The sequence below is a fragment of the Gamsiella multidivaricata genome (genome assembly GCF_025024155.1).
Source record: "Gamsiella multidivaricata strain RSA 2152 chromosome Unknown BC939scaffold_83, whole genome shotgun sequence".
Classification (NCBI taxonomy): domain Eukaryota; kingdom Fungi; phylum Mortierellomycota; class Mortierellomycetes; order Mortierellales; family Mortierellaceae; genus Gamsiella; species Gamsiella multidivaricata.
The window spans coordinates 75,821-94,779 of NW_026251791.1; the positions used below are offsets into that span (position 1 = coordinate 75,821).

General features: G+C 50.0%; 7 protein-coding genes across 7 annotated transcripts; 6 read left to right on the forward strand and 1 right to left on the reverse strand.

Annotated features, from left to right (window-relative positions):
- The first annotated feature begins 201 nt into the window (after nt 1-201).
- On the forward strand, nt 202-2,128 carry BC939DRAFT_464496 (regulator of chromosome condensation 1/beta-lactamase-inhibitor protein II). The gene is made up of 5 exons (XM_051557381.1): nt 202-254; nt 427-702; nt 796-833; nt 923-1,096; nt 1,179-2,128. The coding sequence occupies exons 1-5, from the start codon at nt 248-250 to the stop codon at nt 1,983-1,985; spliced, it is 1,302 nt and encodes a 433-aa protein (XP_051407966.1). The 5' UTR covers nt 202-247; the 3' UTR covers nt 1,986-2,128.
- Nucleotides 2,129-2,220: 92 nt separating this feature from the next.
- BC939DRAFT_464499 (trafficking protein Mon1-domain-containing protein) lies at nt 2,221-5,039 on the forward strand. Its single transcript, XM_051557382.1, has 7 exons — nt 2,221-2,748; nt 2,827-3,024; nt 3,105-3,511; nt 3,621-3,875; nt 3,977-4,343; nt 4,467-4,681; nt 4,784-5,039. The coding sequence occupies exons 1-7, from the start codon at nt 2,274-2,276 to the stop codon at nt 4,934-4,936; spliced, it is 2,070 nt and encodes a 689-aa protein (XP_051407967.1). The 5' UTR covers nt 2,221-2,273; the 3' UTR covers nt 4,937-5,039.
- Nucleotides 5,040-5,044: 5 nt separating this feature from the next.
- BC939DRAFT_464502 (uncharacterized protein) lies at nt 5,045-5,635 on the forward strand (the record flags this gene model as incomplete). Its single annotated transcript, XM_051557383.1, has 1 exon — nt 5,045-5,635. The coding sequence occupies exon 1, from the start codon at nt 5,171-5,173 to the stop codon at nt 5,630-5,632; it is 462 nt and encodes a 153-aa protein (XP_051407968.1). The 5' UTR covers nt 5,045-5,170.
- An 11-nt stretch (nt 5,636-5,646) lies between these two features.
- Nucleotides 5,647-6,322, forward strand: BC939DRAFT_464503 (uncharacterized protein). Its single transcript, XM_051557384.1, has one exon. The coding sequence runs from the start codon at nt 5,842-5,844 to the stop codon at nt 6,166-6,168; it is 327 nt and encodes a 108-aa protein (XP_051407969.1). The 5' UTR covers nt 5,647-5,841; the 3' UTR covers nt 6,169-6,322.
- A 141-nt stretch (nt 6,323-6,463) lies between these two features.
- Nucleotides 6,464-7,494, forward strand: BC939DRAFT_532396 (uncharacterized protein; the record flags this gene model as incomplete). The annotated part of the gene is made up of 4 exons (XM_051561656.1): nt 6,464-6,489; nt 6,596-6,872; nt 6,977-7,048; nt 7,183-7,494. The coding sequence occupies 4 exons, from the start codon at nt 6,464-6,466 to the stop codon at nt 7,309-7,311; spliced, it is 504 nt and encodes a 167-aa protein (XP_051407970.1). The 3' UTR covers nt 7,312-7,494.
- Nucleotides 7,495-7,713: 219 nt separating this feature from the next.
- BC939DRAFT_464506 (nuclear protein 96-domain-containing protein) lies at nt 7,714-14,798 on the forward strand. Its single transcript, XM_051557385.1, has 11 exons — nt 7,714-8,081; nt 8,264-8,407; nt 8,508-8,585; nt 8,673-8,717; nt 8,831-8,956; nt 9,067-9,245; nt 9,356-9,617; nt 9,734-11,997; nt 12,314-12,540; nt 12,654-14,466; nt 14,573-14,798. Exons 1-11 carry the CDS (start codon nt 7,991-7,993, stop codon nt 14,699-14,701), a joined length of 5,358 nt encoding a protein of 1,785 aa, XP_051407971.1. The 5' UTR covers nt 7,714-7,990; the 3' UTR covers nt 14,702-14,798.
- Nucleotides 14,799-14,813: 15 nt separating this feature from the next.
- Nucleotides 14,814-18,585, reverse strand: BC939DRAFT_506992 (Mak10 subunit, NatC N-terminal acetyltransferase-domain-containing protein; the record flags this gene model as incomplete). Its single annotated transcript, XM_051560849.1, has 11 exons — nt 14,814-15,104; nt 15,221-15,343; nt 15,443-16,028; nt 16,149-16,813; nt 16,919-17,002; nt 17,100-17,315; nt 17,419-17,800; nt 17,930-18,093; nt 18,197-18,264; nt 18,370-18,495; nt 18,576-18,585. 11 exons carry the CDS (start codon nt 18,583-18,585, stop codon nt 14,814-14,816), a joined length of 2,715 nt encoding a protein of 904 aa, XP_051407972.1.
- Between the last annotated feature and the right edge of the window lie 374 nt (nt 18,586-18,959).

Consider the following 18,959-nt stretch of genomic DNA (forward strand, 5'->3'; position numbering starts at 1 on the left):
ACTTCGGAGCACAATGGTTATAATTTATATCTGTTTGTCTGCCAGTCTATCGTTCTATCGTTTCAATCGGCGCCTGTTGTCTGCATGCTTTGAGGAAGGGCTGCTTGTAGAGCAAGCATTCGATTGGTGGTCAATCACGTGCAGCTATGTACAAAAAAAAAAAAAAAGATCTTGGAGTGAAGAGAACAGATCAACAGATCAGCTCTTCTTCTTTTACCACGTTCATTCCATATCTCACAGCTCCATTATGACAGGTATGTATGAAAAGATGGCACAAAGGACGAAGCCAGCTTTTAAAACGGAGCAGGCGACTTGGTGGTTTGTTATGGCGCAAAATGTCAGGGTGGCGAAGCTATTTGCCAAAAGCACTGATTTTTTGATTGTTTGTTCCCTTACCCCTTTGTTGCTCGATGTTCCCAATCATAGTAGCCAAAGCGACCGAATCCACCACCAAACCATCCTCGCCAAGGAAGCGTGCCATCAGCAGCACTCCAGTCAAAGTCCCGGTTCTAAAGAAATCAAAGTCCTCTGGCAGCGTCCTTGATCTGGCGATGGCTGATATTCCCGCGACTCCGGGGGAGGTTTTTGTATTTGGAACTGGCGATTGCGCTCAGCTCGGCCTGGGTGAGGATATCCTCTCGAGAAAGAAGCCTGCCCATTTGGCAGTGTTAAGCAAACATCATATTGTGGACATTGCAGCAGGTAACGGATCGACTTATCGCTGCCTACTTTGAGTACCTGTCTCTGAAGTTGCATCTCATATTCATTCTACCTCTTACTCCTCACATCGAATAGGCGGTATGCACAACATGGCACTCAGTCGAGATGGAAAGGTAGCTTGATTTTTATGCATTGGCTTATTTTTAGAGAATTGTTGCTTTTTGTTTACGGCATCTTAACTGCGGTATCTGTCGTTTGTCAGCTGTGGTCCTGGGGCGTGAACGATCAACGCGCACTCGGAAGATCTGGTGATGAATACACTCCCTTGCCCGTTGAGGGTCTCGACGATGTCAAGATTGTCAAGGTTGCCTGCTCGGACTCACTCACCGTTGCCCTGACAGAGGAGGGCCGTGTCTACACCTGGGGCACATTCAGAGTAAGCACTCTTTTTAGCACATATCACGAAGTCAGACTGGCTGTTATGTTCTGTACTAATCGTCAGTGTCTGATGAACATAGAGCGCCGAGGGCATCTTAGGTCACTCAAAAGAGAATGAGGTCCAGAATCTGCCAACTATCGTCGAAGGACTACCTTCTATTGTCGACATCGCTACCGGCACGGACCATGTCCTGGCTTTGACGTCGGCTGGCAGAATCTACAGCTGGGGCAACGGTCAACAGATGCAGCTCGGACGCAGGATTATGGCTCGTCGCATGTTGAATGGCCTTACGCCCGAGTCGATCGGCACCAAGGCAGCCATCAAGGTCGGAGCAGGATCATATCACTCGTTCGCAATCGACAAGCAAGCCAAGGCTTACGCCTGGGGGCTGAACACATACGGCCAGTGCGGCGATGAGGATTCTAAGAAAGACAACGTCCCTACGATTGCACCAATCAAGGCTCTGAAGGACAAAACCTTTGCAGATATTCAGGGTGGTGAGCACCATACCATCGCCCTGACTGAGGAGGGGGAGCTGTACGGATTCGGACGGTCTGACAGCCATCAACTCGGACTCGGATACACAGAGACACCTGGATCGGAGGACTCCAGTAGTCATAAGAAGGCCATCCGGACACCAACACTAATTCCAGGACTCCCTAGGATTCGCGCCATTTCAGTTGGAGGGAACCACACTCTTGCCTTATCGGAGGATGGGGACGTCTACGCCTGGGGTTTCGGCGAAATGTTGGCATGTGGCAATGGCGAGGAGGAGGACGTCCCGACTCCATTGAAGTTGACTGGAAAGCAAATCGAGGGTCACCGCGTCTTGAGGATCGCTGCCGGTGGCCAGCACTCTGTGATCTTGGCGGTGCCAAAGGTCTAAATGGACATTTAGCGGAGGCCGCATGCTTATACCATCGCAGCAGCATCAGCATCAGCATCATCAACAGCATCTCGGCATTTTATCATCCATATCATCCATATCATCAATCAAATAAAAAAGGTTATTTCTTGCCACAGCGGAACCTGTATATCTTCAAAGCACTTAGGCGCGTCACATCCGCGTGTGATGCACATGTAACAAGCAATTCCTTTTGTTCAGACACAGCGACCTTTGTCCGTGCCAGAACCACACCTTCACCCTACCCCACTCTAATATAATCCACGGCCAATGAATTCGCCCAGCAGCAGCAGCAACGGCAGCTGCGACCCTGCGGCCGTACCGCACCCTGCCTCGCCTGCACTGCTCTCGCCATCGATGCATGTCGCTGCATCATCATCCTCTCCGCTTGCATCACCACGCCAGTCGGCTATCTCGCCCAGACTGATGCCTACCAAGTCATGGCCCACCACGGCCCTTGTCTTGGACCAGCAACGCCCACCTCAGCATCAGCAACAACAACAGCAGCAACAGGATACAGAATCTGTTTCTAGCGACGAGTTCATGCTATCCTCTGCCTCTTCTACCACCAAGGGTGGCCAGTCCAAGAAGGGCTCCACCGACATCGCCCATGCCGCCTCGCGTGCATTCAAAGGCCTTGCACTTCCTGCAGAGAATACTCAGTCAAGTCATCTTGAACATAATCAGGATCAGGGTCTAGATTCGGAAAGCAGCGAGGAGGATGGTCGTCTGACAGACACAGAGAGTGAGTACGGTCGCGACCGGCACAGGATAGGAGCGCCCATGATTGCTGGCCTATCTCACGCCAACATTTCCACTATAGACCACCATCAGTACTCGACGACGGCCCTAGAGTCGCTAAGGGAGATTGAGGAGCATGATAGAGGCGATCGTCAAGGCCATGGAATCGATACCCGTTACAGAACAATCACTTTGTCTCCTGATCAAGACCAGAACAGTGAGGCTGGAGACTGCTCAGATGTTCAGCCAGAAGCCGCATTGGATGCCAATCAGATTCAAGGTAAATTGAAAGCATGGGAAGAGGCTCTCCATAGCGTACTGAATCTTATCTAAGGGTTACTCATTGTACGGAACGATTAGACAAACTGAAGGTCCTTCGTCCAAAGCACAGCAATCTTGGTGGGAGACCGAAATCCCGACTACAGCGGTCCGTCTCCACAAAGTCGTATGATTCGGACGACATTTCGAACAACTATGGAGGGTATCAGAAGCATTACGGTAGCGAGGACCATACAGCCAGCTCATGGACTGCGCACCGTAAACACTTCTTCATCCTCAGCAGCGCAGGGAAGCCCATCTACGCCCGATACGGAGACGAGTCCAGGATATCGAGCTACATGGGAGTCATTCAGGCGCTGATCAGTTTTTTCGCGGACAATGACGATACGATCCGGTGCATCAATGCGGGTCAGCACAAGTTTGTGTTCTTGCTGAAGACGCCGTTGTATCTTGTTTGTGTTTCGCGTACTGGAGAATCGGAGTCTCAGGTACAGGATACGATGTTGCGGTCGTTAATTTGGCCTCCTCTGCCGTGTCCTTTGTATTGACAAAGCAATAGACTGGAGCTAATCACGGCCTATTGTCTCGGTCTCTCAGCTTAGGGACCAGCTTGGATACTTGTATGCGCAGATCATCAGTGTCCTAACCCACTCGCAGATGACAAAGATCTTTGAGCAGCGCAACAATTTTGACCTGAGGGGACTTATCGGAGGCACAGAGATTTTCTTGGACAGTCTGGGCAAACTCATGAACACGTATCCTGGATTCATGCTTGGCGCCATCCAGTGTCTTACTATGCCAAGGGAGTTGCGTGACAAGGTTGGCGCGGTTCTCGGCCGAGCAAAGTGCAAGGTACGGCGACGGAGGCATCGCAGATGTGATAGGACATGAGTGCTATGCTATCAAGTGAGGCAGTGACTAATTTTTCGATATCATTTTCCATACATTCCTAGCCATTATTATATGCGATTTTGCTAACACCGACACAGCTCATCACCCTTTTACGGCCGCGGACACATTCGATGCATCCATCGGACCTCCACTTGATCTTCAATCTCCTTTCTGGCTCTACAACCTTCGAGAGCTCCGAGTCCTGGACACCAATATGTCTTCCAAAATTCAACAACAAGAGCTTTCTTCATGCGTATATCTGCTATATAGCTAAGAAAGTATGTATGCTCCTAATTTCGCCCGACAAGGACAGCTTTTTCGAGATGTCGAGCGTGAAGCAAAAGGTTGTCGAGGGTCTCGAAGCCGGAGGCATGTTAGCATCTTTGGAAAGCCATGCAGCAGCGGGTTCTAGAGGCGGTTTTTCTGTTGGTAAGCGCAGCACACTGTTTTGCCTGTCAAAGGATTAACGCCATGTGGTCAGAACCATTTATGAGGCATATTAATCAATAGCACATAAACACTACGTTTTGTTTGCGTGAAAATCTTTTCTAGGCGACACTGGGATCCCGGGATTACGCCACTTCCTTTACAAGTCTCGCACAAATGTACAGTTCACGATGCCGGAGCTCATGGATCCATACTCGAGCCTCAGTGCTAGAAAGCGCTTGCTGCGGCAGTATCAGCATATGCATGAGCGGATGCATCGGAAAACACGGCCATTGAAGCTGTTGTTCCATGTGGGCGAACACGAGACAATGCTTGGTTGGGTAAGGGGCTGAGCCAGCGCCTGTGCCAGGTCCTCGAAGTTTTTTGATCTGGGATGGTCAGCGTTCTGACACAATGTTTGTCCTGTCTTCTGTACTTGATAGATTACATCGAGTTTTGAGCTGTATGCAGCATTTGGACCATTGGTATCCAAGAGTGCGGTTGTACTGATGTCAAATAAGCTACTCAAATGGATCCGCAAGCAAGAAGACAGCCTGTTGATATTAAACTCACCCAGCTTTGAAAAGTTTAAATAAAAAAAATAGGGAAAGGAAAGCACGATTGCTAATATTTCTTGCAAAGAGGTGTTAAGATTACTGTTTAATATTTTCATTGATCGACATTTTCTGTATCTATGGCAAGACCTTGAAACCATTGCCTGATATTCTATAAAGGCCGTTGTATACATATGCGAATTGAACGTAGTGCCATTGGCTTGGGAGGACGTAAGACTTCAGGATCTTGAAAGAATAGCCATCCCTGACGAGTTGATGCAGAGGAATTCGTGCGAGCACGTAGGCCGGGCCTGGGGTCACGGAGCCCTCATGGAGGGAGATGGTGACCAGAGGATTGGATTTGTAAAAGGCGCCAGACCTTCTGCCGTTGAGGTTGACCGTGAGGTTAACTCGCTGTCCCGAGTGGTAGACAGAATTCTGGGCAGGCTTGACAGAGGAGATCGAGTCAACCGTGGGACTTGGGACCGGGGTGGGGACTGCGACTGCAGTTGTGCTGGAGGACGTGGGAGCCATGTTGAGTGTAGGTTGTTGGGATTTAGTCTGAGGATGAGAGAGAGAGAGGGAGGAAGGAGGATGGTGTACGGTGCTGGTTTTTGTCAGGTTTTGGGCATGGCAGATCGACTGGGGTATTTAAGGCCGTTTAAGTGTCCAGTACCCATCAGGACAAGGCTGCGCCGATTTGAGGTATTGGCTGGCATAGGGGACATCCACTGTTAGGCCCCCCCCCCCCCCCCCCTCCTCCTCCTCCTCTCTCTCTCCGCTGCATTGGTCCATTCTGGTCTCCATGTTGTGGGCATGGAGTGCGTCTAGATCGCGTTCGGCAGGCATGGAATACATCTTTCAGGAACAGGAACGGGCTCTTCTCCTTCTAGGCCGTTTGGTGTTTAACTGTAAACCCCACCGCGAACCTTTTATGTGCTGAGGGAATGGCGAGCGCACTATTTTTGGAAAAACGTGTCCCTGTGATGATCAACGCCGCGTGGTTTATGGCATACCTTGTCAGTGCCTCCGCTTTAGTCCTATGCAAGCTATACTCTATACAGGGTACTTTTGAAAGGCCCAGCTGCCTAGAATACAAGATCCTCATTGGTCGTGGCTCACGTAATCCACATACTATCGCGTCTTCTCCACTCAAGGAACCAATCCCTGCTCCTATTCTTCAGGTCTCACATAGGTCTATACAGCTCGTTTTTTTTGGGGGGGGGCGGGATCAAATGCATTGGCACGCTGTGGTAGAAGCAATAAATCCATGAAGACGGAAGTAGTTTCAGAACCACGCTGGAATAGATCTCAACACGGGATGGTAGGGACTGACGATGTGTTGTCTGTTCAAAGGATATTGATTCTGCAGTGTATGGCACAGCGTGGTGCCACTAAAAAAAAAGTATAGTAATGCCATCTGCCGATCGCATTATGTCTAAGGATTGTCAACATGTTGCACTACACGACACCCGATTTCTCACTGGCCTCCTACTAGCTCAAATTGTTCAAAAAGAAAAAAAAGAAGAGAAAAAAAAAAGAAAGGGAAAAAGATAAGGGTGCAAAACGATGTCAGCGGCAAGAAAGAACGGCGAGTCGGCACCACTCTTCAAAAGCCTCTGTTTGGCCAGACCTTTAGAACGACAATCTTGATCGTAGGCTTATTGAAGGATGTCTGTATCGATCGATCATTTTGAATAGGCAGGAAGAAGCTAAAGCAGCCGTGGAGCGTTTGGACGTGGCGGTTCAGTTATTAGCCAGGCCAGATCCGCTTTTTTCCAAATCGTTGAGCTTTGTTTATGAGGGACTCAGTGCAGCTTCTGAAGCGATCATTGGCGCCAACGTTACCGAGGCTGGGTCTTTCTGTAATAGCGTTAGCGCCTCCTTTGAAGTGCCATGCTCTTCATCCGGGCGCAGCGACCACACAAGTCAGGATATAGGATCCTCAACGTCGACTCTCACGAACATCGATGTCATTGTAGAATCGTCTGCCGGAGCCAGTAGCTGTTTAGAGAATGAAGGACGCATGAACCCACTCGATATACTTTTGCGGTTTTACGGCCACTTCTTTTGCCAATAAAGGACCAGTTGACGGCTCGGACCAAGAGGGTTGCCCAGATGGATATTATCGCAGATATCCACAAGTGTGATCCAGTATATTTGAACGCTCCCAGACACAATCAATCGATAGGTAATATGCTCTTTACAAAAACAGGTAACCTCTTTGGAGCATCCTCAGCTCTATACTGTTCTGTAGGGGGGTTTTTTTCTTCTTTCTTTTTTTGTAGGCGAAGATTAGTCTGAACAATGATACTAGCGGCGACGGCCCAGAGAATAGTGAACCAGTAAATGATAAGGCCGACGACGACGGGGCGGAGAGCGGAGAGCGTGGAGACGATGGCGATGACGACGAATAGTCTTGGCTAGAAGCAGGCTTCGTTAAAAAGTGATGGGGCTTGTAGGTCTGAGAAACGCATATCATCCTCAACTCAGTAACGTGCGGCGGTTTCTGCGGGCGGACTGAGCTGGCCAACGAGTGATTCGGACAGGTCAGGTTTCTGCGAGAGCGAGGAGAGGGATGTGGCAGTGAGCTCGCTGGGTGCTGTGCAGACCGGCGGAAAGTGAAAAGTGCTGTGCAGAGTGGAGTAGAGGATTGCGCCTGCAGGCGGAGCAGGGAGCAGTCAGGTGACGCCTAACCTCTGCGCCACACACAAACACGACACTCGCACGCACAGCTGCAGCAGCCTGGTGCAATCAATACATAAACGAGGACAGGCGCTGTTCTTCATCCCCTCCGTCTGCTGCTTCCCACCCTTTACCCCATCTCGTTCCATCATCACCACAGCCTGTCCGCACTCACTCCCTTTCCTTCTCTGTCTTTTATCTCTTTTTATTTTCATTATTTCATTATTTCTTTTTTTTTTTTTCTTTTTTTCCCCTCGTGTCTCTCGACTTTTGGAAAGCATATACGCCATTTCTGCTCTGTTTCCTCCCACCCGACACGCCACCTTTCTTCTATCCATCCAGCGACTTTATCAACTTTACAACGCAACAGCGAATCTCTAGAGATAGCACCTCCATCCACCGCTCTACATCATGTTCAGCTCTGGATTCGGCAACAGCGGCTTTGGTGGCCAGCAACAGCAAAATACAGGATTTGGATCAGGCAACGCGTTTGGTTCCACAAGTAAGTCATCAGTCTTGTCATCGAGCGAACTTTCCCAAGGATATGTGCATCGAGTTCTTCCTTTCGGGATCTGGATGATCTGTGTCTAAGCAAAAAATAAAAAAAATAAAAATAAAGGCAATCATTCGCGTGGCTAACCAGTGGTCTCCGTTTTCGCGTTTTCATTCCATGGCATAACCCAGCAGGCTCATTTGGTGCTCCTGCGACCGGCTTTGGGGCTGCAGCCAATACAGGCTTTGGTGGTGCCGCGCAAAACACAGGCTTTGGAGCAGCTCCAGCAGCCAACGCCTTTGGATCCACGCCCGCAAGCACTGGTTTCGGTGGAGGTGAGTTTCGCAGTGTCCGTCGATTTCACTCTCATATTTCCATCCACTCGACAAGCGAGAATACGGTCTAACAAATACTTTTTATCATAAATGTTTTCAGGCGGATTCGGAGGGTCAAGCTCGGGCTTTGGAGCACAAGCGCAGCCTCAGACTGGGTTTGGCGGTTCTTCTTTTGGAGGTGAGATACAACGATACTTTACACAGTCTATGAAGTTAAATGAGCATAAGGCAGTTTTTTTTAACATTGAATCTGGTCTTAATACAGGAGCTAACCCGACAGCCCCGACAGGAGGATTCGGAGGATTTGGATGTAAGTTTTCGACGTGCGATGCTTGCCACATAAAGGGACTACTTCGACTTGGCGGCATGTGTATCCATGTTCTTTTTTCTCATGTTCTCATGTTCTCTTTATGTTTATAATAGCCAACACAGCGTCCGCAGGTGGATTTGGATCCAGTTCCGGTTTTGGAAGCAAGCCAGCCACAGCAGGATTTGGAGCACAGCCAACAACTGGTTTTGGTGCCGCCGCCAACACTGGATTCGGAGCAGGTATGCCTTTGGTTACTTTGGCAAATAGTCCTAATTCGTTTAATACGAACGATTACGGCCGCTGTCAAGGATCTTGTAACTGATTCAATCTTTTCATCATTTTACAATAGCAGCGGCAAATACCTTTGGCGGTGGAGGAATGCTTGGAGGCGGAATGAACGCACCCGGGGGCAATGGAACTGTTAACCCTCCATTCTCAGCTTATATCGAGAAAGAGCCAGCAACTGGACAGAATAGTCATTATCAGAGTATCACCGCCATGCCTGCATATCGTCAGTACTCTTTCGAGGTAAGTCATTGCAGCCATACTCGTCAGTTAACGGAATCGTTATTATTGATGTTCTCAAGTCACTTCTCAAACTCTTTCTTAATCTCTCTCTGATCTCGCTCCCTTCATAGGAACTTCGCTTGCAAGATTATCAGCAGGGCCGTAAGTTCCCTGGTCAAGGAGCCGGTTTTGGCGGTGCGACCGCTGGATTTGGACAGCAACCTCAACAGCCTGCAACCACAGGATTCGGAGCCCAGCCTACAACTGGTTTCGGAGCCACCAACACTTCCACTGCTCTAGGCGGCTTTGGTAGTGCTCCGACCGGCTTTGGAGGAGCTACGAACACCGGCTTTGGATCCACTACAGGCTTTGGATCGACTGCCCCTGCATCAAGTACGTACATTGTATTCTCATTCATCTGTTTAAAATGGCCATAGTCATCCGTTCATGTTTCGGGTGTTTTGCTTCGGTTCCTAACCCTTGACCCTTATAAACTCATGTTTTGGTAGCTGGATTTGGTGGGTCAGCTGCAGCACCAAACACAGGATTTGGGGCGAACTCTGCTTTCGGCTCGCAGCCCGCGACTGGATTCGGCTCGACTACAGGCACTCCTGGATTTGGTACAGCTGGAGCTTTCGGCGCTACTGCCGCGAAGCCCGCAACGGGCTTTGGCGGCTTCGGAGCGACAGCGACCAGCCAGCCAGCCACTGGCTTTGGAGCAACCTCGGGTGGATTTGGAGCAGGTTCAACTACCACGACTGGTTTGTTCGGTAACACCGGAGCAGGAGCGACCGGCGCCTTTGGTGCGCCATCTGGTACCGCTTCGACTGGATTTGGAGGATTTGGTGCCGCAACAACCTCAGCACCGGCTTCGACTGGACTAGGATTTGGTCTTGGCGCAGGAACTGGAGCATTTGGTGCAGCCAAGCCTGCTGCAACTAACTCGCTTTTCGGAAACACGGCGACCTCGACGGCTGCAGCACCTGCCTTTGGTGGATTTGGAACAACGCCTGCTTCAGGCACTGGTACTGGGCTCTTTGGGGGCGCTTCTACTGGAACATCATTCCTACCTGCGACTTCGACAGCACCAACGGGACTATTTGGTGGCACTGGAATGACATCTGCCCCTGCTTTTGGTGGCACGGGCACAACTGGCTTGTTTGGAGCGAATAAGCCAGCCACGACTGGCGGTATGTTTGGAGGGGGTGCCTCTACAGGATTCGGAACGATGCCTACATTCGGATCAACTGCTCCTCAAACATCTTCCCTCTTTGGCAACCCTGGAGCGACTGGCGGTGCCTTTGGAGCGAGCACGAACACTAGTGGCATGTTTGGCGCATCTATGAACACGGCTGTTGCTCAGCCATCTATGGTAGCGTCTGTGAATGGCAACATCTATGGCGACAACCCGCTTTTCCAGAGGGACTCCACTACCCCTGCATCAAAATCACAGCCTGCGGTCTTGTCTCGTTCAGAGCCAGCACAGAAGCTCCCTGCTATGATTCCTCCAGTGCGCTTCAGCCCAAGACACACGCAGATCCGCCTCCGCCCAACCTCCACTGCCACATTCTCGTCCAGCGTTTCTGGCGGCGATCTCGCTGCTGGTCGCAAAAGTCTTTTGCTCCTGGATGGGATCAATGACGACTCTTCATTCGCTTCGAATGACTACACTCCTCGCCGCAGTGTCAAGAAACTCGAGTTGAAGCCGCGTGGCCTTGCTTCCGACCAATCTACATTCCAGCCTCATGGTTTGCAAAGAGCCGGTATCACCTTCAACCCGTCTTTGGAGACCGCAGCTGCTGTGTCTCAACCAAGACTCGGCTTGGACAGGTCTTTCACGAACGGCAATGTCGCAGAGCCAAAGACCTCAGCGGGTTCTGCCCGAAATGAGGTCGCGACCTCTGCGCTCGCTGCTGCTGCTGGATCCACGGTTGAGGGAGAGTACTGGATGTCGCCATCACTTGAGGAGCTCAGGAAGATGTCCCGCTCCGAACTTCAGCACGTCGAGGATTTCAAGATCGGACTGCCAGGTTACGGAAGCGTCGACTTTTTGGAACCCGTGGACCTCACGACTGTGCCCTCGTTGTCCTCCATTTGCGGCCATATCGTCGTCTTTGGTCGTAAGGTCTGCAAGGTTTATCCTGACGAGCACAACAAGCCTCCTCGAGGCCAAGGTCTGAACGTGCCTGCGCTCATCTCTCTCGAGAACTGCTGGCCCTTGGATAAGACTACCCGTGAGCCGACTCGATTCGACAAGTCCTCACCTGAATACGCCAAGCATTTGAAGCGCCTCAGACGGCAGCCAGAGACCACGTTCCTTGACTTCAACACCGACAACGGTACATGGACATTCCGCGTGGAGCACTTTTCGCAGTACGGCCTGACAGATGATGACGAGAATGACGCCGATGCAGTTCAAGAGGATAACGGCCGACGAGTGAACTCTGCTGCTGCTGCCAATATCGTTTCGAATGCCAGCCAGAGACGAGGCACTTATGTTGGTGCCAGCTCTTCCTCGGCAGAGTCGGATGACCATACGGCTTATTACGAAGAGTCGCCCCTACCTGCGCTGTTGAACCGTTCCCGCGGCGTCAGCGCAATATCAAGGAGCAGCGATCCTCAGCGCCTCAACATGATGAGAACATCATTGTTTACGGAGCCCTCGTCTAACCGTAGCCGCCTTTCGAAACGAGGTAGCATCTGGTCTACATCCTCCGAAAATTCTGAACAGATCGAGTCTAATGGAGAGCGCGCTGGGGGCTTTGAGGCCGAGGTAAGCCTGGCTTAATCTGTATTGTGTTTCTGAGAGGACGACGGATTTCGGGACGAATGGCGAAACAACACCAACTCGAAAAACCACCAATGACATCGACAAAGGACAAGGACAACTGTTTCCGCGAACGGATCTATACACCTTTCTAATTTTCCCCATATCCTCCTTCTATCTTTACTGTCCCAAGACACCCCTACTCTCCTCGCTTTATATACAGTCTTTGGAACTATGAATAAAATGGACTTTCAACTGACACTCCTTCTCTTTTTTGTGATTGATCATTGTTTGCTATATACCCTTGTCTCCGATTGACCAGATCCGCCCTTCATTCCAGCAAGATTACGATGTCAAAGAGTCCCTATTGAAAAGGCCCCCACGCAAGTTCACCCGGTCGTCGTATGAACATTCGCTGCTCACGCGCAAAGGAAACCTCCTGGCAGATGCTGGATTGATGATGGGTCGGTCCTGCAGAGTGGGTTGGGGTCCGAATGGGCTGCTGGCAGTCTGTGGACAGGTCTGCGACTTTGAGAGTATCAAAGAAAGGTATTAAAGCTATTGCGGGTTCAGGATCTATGGAGCTCACTCACCACGCCGAAAAATGATGAGAGTCTAACAATAAACCAACTTTCTTTGGGTGGCGTACGATGATGATGTAGGGCAAGCAAAGAGGATCATACAAGCGATAATGATCTGCCGTCAATTTCAACGACATCAGTCAATATTATCAAGGTCAAAACTGTGGCAGCGGAAGAGGAGATGGAGGTGCTGAGGAATATTGTTTCGCTCCAAGCATTTTTCCAGAATACCACCATCATTCTGGACCAGAATGAGCAGCCTAGGGCCAGCATTGTTACAGGAACATCGTTTACGACTCTGATGAATCAACTCAAGGAACTTCAACACAATCTTTCGAGCGAGGAAGTATTTGCCTGGATTTTGGGCCAGTCTCTGTTTGATCCACAGCCGACACCAGAGAGCATGTCAGAATTGCCCGAGTCAGCACAAGAGTCTTACGAATCCATCGGACGAAGGGTGCGATGCAGCAACTGGCTGTCGTATGTCACAAAGCCTCTGTTGGAGGAGGATCTGCGTCGCACTGAGCTTGAGGGAGGAGCCCAGGCGCAGGAAGAGGCGATCTTTATACTCTTGCTCAACAACAAGCGCCAAAAAGCCAGCATAGCAGCTGTCAAGTCTAAGAATCCCCGTCTCGCGACGCTCATCTCACAGTCCGGGCGAGGAGCACGGCCACTTGCGGGAGTAGAGGATCAATTGGCGATCTACAAGAAGAATGGTGTTGAGGGACGTATTCCGGCTGGCTACATGAAGGCATATGCGCTCTTGAGTGGAAAGTTAGATGTCAACATTGCGCCGAAAGGCGAGCCCACCCGATTGGTGAGCGATGGGCTCGATTGGCGACGGACATTTGGGCTTTATTTATGGCATAGCAATACTCCTGGGGCTAATCTGAAGGAGGCTGTAGATGAATATGTTTTTTCCATGGCTGGGAGCAAGGCGGTGGCCAGGCCGAATCCGTGGTACCAAAAGCGCGTCCAGGGACAGGACCCCAAGTACTATGACTTTTTGTTTCAGCTGATGGCGCTCCTGACAATACCGTCTAAGAGTCTGGAAGACGCGCTTCATCCGCTGGGGATGACACCTTCGTTCCTGGACTATCGACAAAGTTGGATCTTTTATATGGTACTCACGCAGTCGCTGCGTGTGAGCGGCTTTCGCTCGGGAGCATCCCACGCCAAGATCTGCCAGGATTTCATATTCCAGCTCGAGAACTTGGGTCTCTGGGAGTGGGCAGTGTTTGTGGCACTGCACCTGGAAACAGCTGCTGCGAGAGAAATGGTGATCCGTCAGCTGCTGGAACGGAATGTGGATCTTCCAGCACCCAGCGGACAGATGACTACAACAGAGTTAGATGCGTGGGCAGACAAGAGCCAGAAGATTGAGTTTTTACGCAAGGATCTGAGAATCCCTGAGACATGGATCTGGATGGCCAAGGCCACACGAGCCAAATACCACGGGGATCTGAATATTGAGGTCTTTAGTTTACTAAAGAGCGGCGAGTATCAGAAGGGACACAGCCTTATCTTGTCGCAACTGGCACCTGCATGTATTCTTCAGGGAGATCTGGACACGCTCAGTACGCTGTTGGGCATGCTTGATCAAAGCAAGGTTGCGGACTGGGAGACAGGCGGATCGATCTACCAAAAGTATTTGGAGTGTTGCTCAGATTTCGAAGGCGGCTTCGACCGTCTGAAACTGAAGAGCAAGGTGTCGTATGCGAACGATCTTGTCCCCGCACAGGATATCCAGAGTCTGCAGCATGAGGTGCAGGCGCTGCTGACCAAGCTGCCGCTGTTGATCACTCTACAGAAGGAGCCATCACCTTCGTTGGAGGTGTGCATTACGGAAATGGCTTCGAAATGCAACGGTCTGCTGAGGAATTTGAAGGATTTGGTATGTGAAGACACAGGATATCCGTTCGATCTTATTAATGAGGTTGATTGCGAAAGTTAACCATTGTAATCTTTTTTTTTTATCATCATCCGCACAACACAAATAGTCGATTCAGGAGAGCGCGTTGCTGATGGACCTTCCCTTGACGGAAGATCAACGTATGAGCACAGTGCAGAAAATCAGCTCCGATTACTTTGACGAGATTCTCAAGGTTGCCGAGACTTCTGCCTATTAAAGGGATCTGCGAACACATACACGCTCACACAGCCGCCATAATGCGAACAATTATTGCCTGAAGAATAAAAAGCTGCGTTTATGCAGAAAAAAAAAAGGATTGAAAATAATTATTATTGGAGACTAATGACAGGCCACCAGGAATGATACTTCCATTCAAAATGCAGCGCCCTTATGGGTGCCTTGTAGGACGGCTGCGCATTGGATGCTGTTGGATCTGTCTTGTCTTTGTCTCTGCCCTTCATGGACCGCTTGGCAGCAAACGCAGCAGCAGCAGCACTTGTAGCGGCTCGTTTCTGGGCCTCGATGCTGAACTCTTTCTGTTCAAGCACGCGCGGATCCTTGTGGAGGGTGGCGATCGCGATCTTGCTTGCTATGCAGACCTTGGCCATATTTTTGAGGTCCTGCATATCCATACAACGAAAGGAAGAAAGAAGAGGAATATACTAGGTCAATACTGGGCCTTTTTTTTTTTACCTACAGCCGCCACCAGATAGATCCTCCTTATTGTTCTGCTCACCTTGCGCCAGTTGTCCTCGCACAGTTCGACACGCGCGTCTTTGCCAGATAATGATTGAAGACGGTCCAAGTTAGCCTTGGCTTCACTGAAAAATTCCGTTGCGTACTCCAAAACCTGATGTGCCTAAGGATCATGGAACAAAAGTAAATGACAGTGCAGAAATATGTAAGGACGAGCTTTCGTATCCGAATATACCCTTCATAATAGTTGCTGGCTACTTACGTCCAATCCCTCGCATTCGAGACGATGCAAAAATCCTTCAAAGGACATGGTCTCGGGTGAGGACAGGTGATGGAACGCCTTGAATCGATGCCTGTGCAATGTTTCCAGGTCATTCAGGCCGTGGCTTGCAAGGTGTGCCGGAGTCGTGGAGAGGTGCCCGACTTTTGTTAGTGCAGCCAGGACCAAAAATACGGCGCGAGCAATCTGGAGCCGGATTGTGACCAGATCCTGGGCAGAACGGATGGCGTGTGTGAGCGATGACGCAGATGCAGGTGTGGATGCAGAAACGGAGGGCTCCGGTTTGCCTTCATGTTCTGGCCTAGGTTCGGCGGCGGCGGCGGCGGCGGAGGAATTATTACCGAGGGATAGCTGCGTTGAGGGTGAAGCTGGTGATGATGCTGTGGACTGATTCGGAATTTTATCCTCCGTGCTGACGCCTGCTCCCGAGACTGCGGTCTTTTTCTTCTTCTTCTTCTTCTTTTTCTGTCCCAAGCTGCTCTTTGTGCTGTTATGGGCTTCTGATTCAACTATGCTCTGAATACGTCGCAGGTGCTGGGCATGAGCGCCTAACACACAATCGATATATCTACATGAAAGAAAAAGAAAAAAGGAAATTATACGGCCGTTAGTAAAATCAAGTTCTGGAATGTATTATTAACCATCAGTATGTTTCTTCCATAGCTATAGCTGCAGAATCAATCCATACCCATAGATCATAGAGTACTCGAAAGCAGAGTACAGCTCGAGCTCGAAACCGAGCAAGAGCAGCCATTCCATAGTCCATAGCTTCATATGGTAAGCCCACGAAACAAAATAAAATGGTCGAAGCGAGGTCTCCTGCATGGCTTCGCTGTCCTCTTTGCAATTTTGGTCCTGCTGCTGCGCGCGAATTTCATCCATGACCTGGTGGATCTCCTCGTCCAAGGCTTCAGCCTCCTCCTGCAGACCCTCCCAGAGCTGCACCATTTTTCTCAGATTTCGGCGTTGTCTTGAAGCATTCTGACCTGCGATCTGCAGCGTGTCCACGAAAGGTTTGATCGCCTTTTCTACAAACAGGACTGTCTTTGCCTGGATCTGCCGCTTCTGAACCGCTAGTGGGTCCTCATCCACTTCCAAAATCGAGCTCAAAACTGCTGATGCTGATTCCGAGGCAAGCTTGGATGAATCTTCCTGCAATTTGGCCTGTAAAGTATCAAAGGATCCAAAGATCCATGACGCCGGCGTAACGGTTTCCTGAATGCTGTCGCGGATAACATCCTGCGCCTTGCATGTGCCCATGATAATCTGGTTTTCGTACAAGACTGTCTGGAGGATAGATCGCGGGAAAGCTCCGGGTGCGGGCTTCTTGGCTGCGAATTGGATGAAAAAGTTCTAGTGGAGAAAAAGATGCAGCAGAAATTAGTCCGTAGATTCGTGAAACCAAAAGTATCACTAGTTTACTACGATCGAGGCACAAGCTCAGCTTTGCAATCTTACCACTAAGTTGGCGGCATCGGGGAATGGGATTGCCTGGCCGATAAATATGAGGTCCGCGCACAGCTGATCCAAATGTTCAAAGGTCTATCAAATAAAAATGAAAATATAACCTCTATCAAAACCAAGTCGTGCATACGAATAGCGAATTGAGCGTACAGCAGATTTTGCAGAAGACAGTTACCTCTTCGAGTGTAAGAAGGGCGATGGCCCGAGGAGGTGTATTGGTAACCAGCTTGCGATGAACCTTATGGTCAAATGCGCCTTCAACAGGGATACCCAAACTGTATGTCGACTTCATCCCTTCAACGTTCTTGCGCACCGCCTCGAGTTGCGGGACCGCCTCGGAGACTTGCGAACATTTTGGAGTCATGACTTGATACAAAGCCATAAAAGAGGACTGATTAGTTGCCCCGGAGGTTAGCTTTAGGCAACACAGAACTGTAAAGAGAAATAAAGGTGTAAAACAAGCAAGTCAAGTCCCAAAGTACTTAGACACCTACCCTTGAATAATATATCCTCTCCATGACAGCCTTAGTAATATCGACGGCCTCGTTTCCATAATGCAACTCGATCCATTGCTTCCCTGAAGTTTCCATCCAGTACTCTGCTTGATCCAGCATAGCAATCAATGAGGCGACAGGATAGTTTTCATAAAGTGAGACGTTGAACTTATTACTCATGAAGTCTTCCTCCTCGTAAACTTGACCCTTGCGCATCTCCGTCCAGATCAGCCCACAGCTCTTGGCAACGGCCAGCACGCACGACTTTAGAACTGCCGTCACGAATTGTGTTGGGGGTTGATCGCCCCTGTCTTGATCGCTCTTAGAGATGCCAGAGGACTCATCTCCGAGATCGATCTCGAAGAGACGTAGGATATAACAGCTGGTGAACAACGTTTGGGAGAGCGCGTGTCCTGTGAGCCATGTCATCTGTAGCGGCAAATGGTTTGCAATGGCGCAACATCAAAACCTGGTTAGATTACTTCAGCTCATAAGTAAAAGGCTCCGGTACGAAAAGAGATAGCTTTGATTTCCGTCATGACATGCCTTGCCAATTAAAATGTTGTCAAAGATCCAGATGAATTCCTTTGGGTTTAGAAGACGGTTGACACCGTACTGGGGGCGCGTTGAATAGTCGTCCAGAATCATTCCAGTGTCCATTTTAGGATCCATGATCTATGGTCAGAGGCCTTCGTTAGTATTCCCGAGCGTCGAATCAGCAACAATGAGATCCTAGCATGAGATATGAAAACCTCATCCCTCCCGCCAGTATCCATACCACGATGGCGCACATGGCATCAAACAAGCTGAACGTCTCTAACTGGACCAATTGGCCCACTTTCATGTCTACATATGACACAGACAAAAGAAAGCAAGGCAACTGTAAATAGACTGAAGGAACTGGTGAGAACTATTCAGGGGTGAGCTCGGGGGTTGGGCAGATTTAAGTACCTTTGGTGGCGCTATCCAGCAAGGCTGTGACATCCTCATAAGGGTAGACGCTTACGGAAGTTCCACTGTTCAAGCTGAGTTGTGTGGCTCTGGAGGTGATGCGATTCGCACCGTTATCACTGGTATCTAAACGGAGCATAGTCATGTTCAGTTTTGGCCCAGTTGAAGCCCACTCGCGTCGTAGGGCTCGCCGGGGCTTACGATACCTTGATCCATCCTGATTTCTATGTCCTATTTTCCTGCACCTTTCTGGTTCCTGTCCTGGCTCCCTGGTTGTCCGACGAGTCTCGGACGTGGTTGACGATGGAGAGAACGATTGAACGCTAGATCGGATTCCCAGGATCAACGCGAGAGTGACTGCGATCAGCAGAGGCGTACAAGCACGACCTCCAGGTGTTACGCGGCTTCCACACCTTGCTCCCTTGACACGACGACACGACTCAACTTGATTCCAACTCGACACCCTCTCTGCGCCGCAGCCCGATTCCAACGAGCCAGCAGGAACACATCAAGAAAGAAGCATTCTTTACCGCGCGCTATCAGCTACATTACGCATTCACAATGGTAATCTCACAGTCTGTTCGTCATAC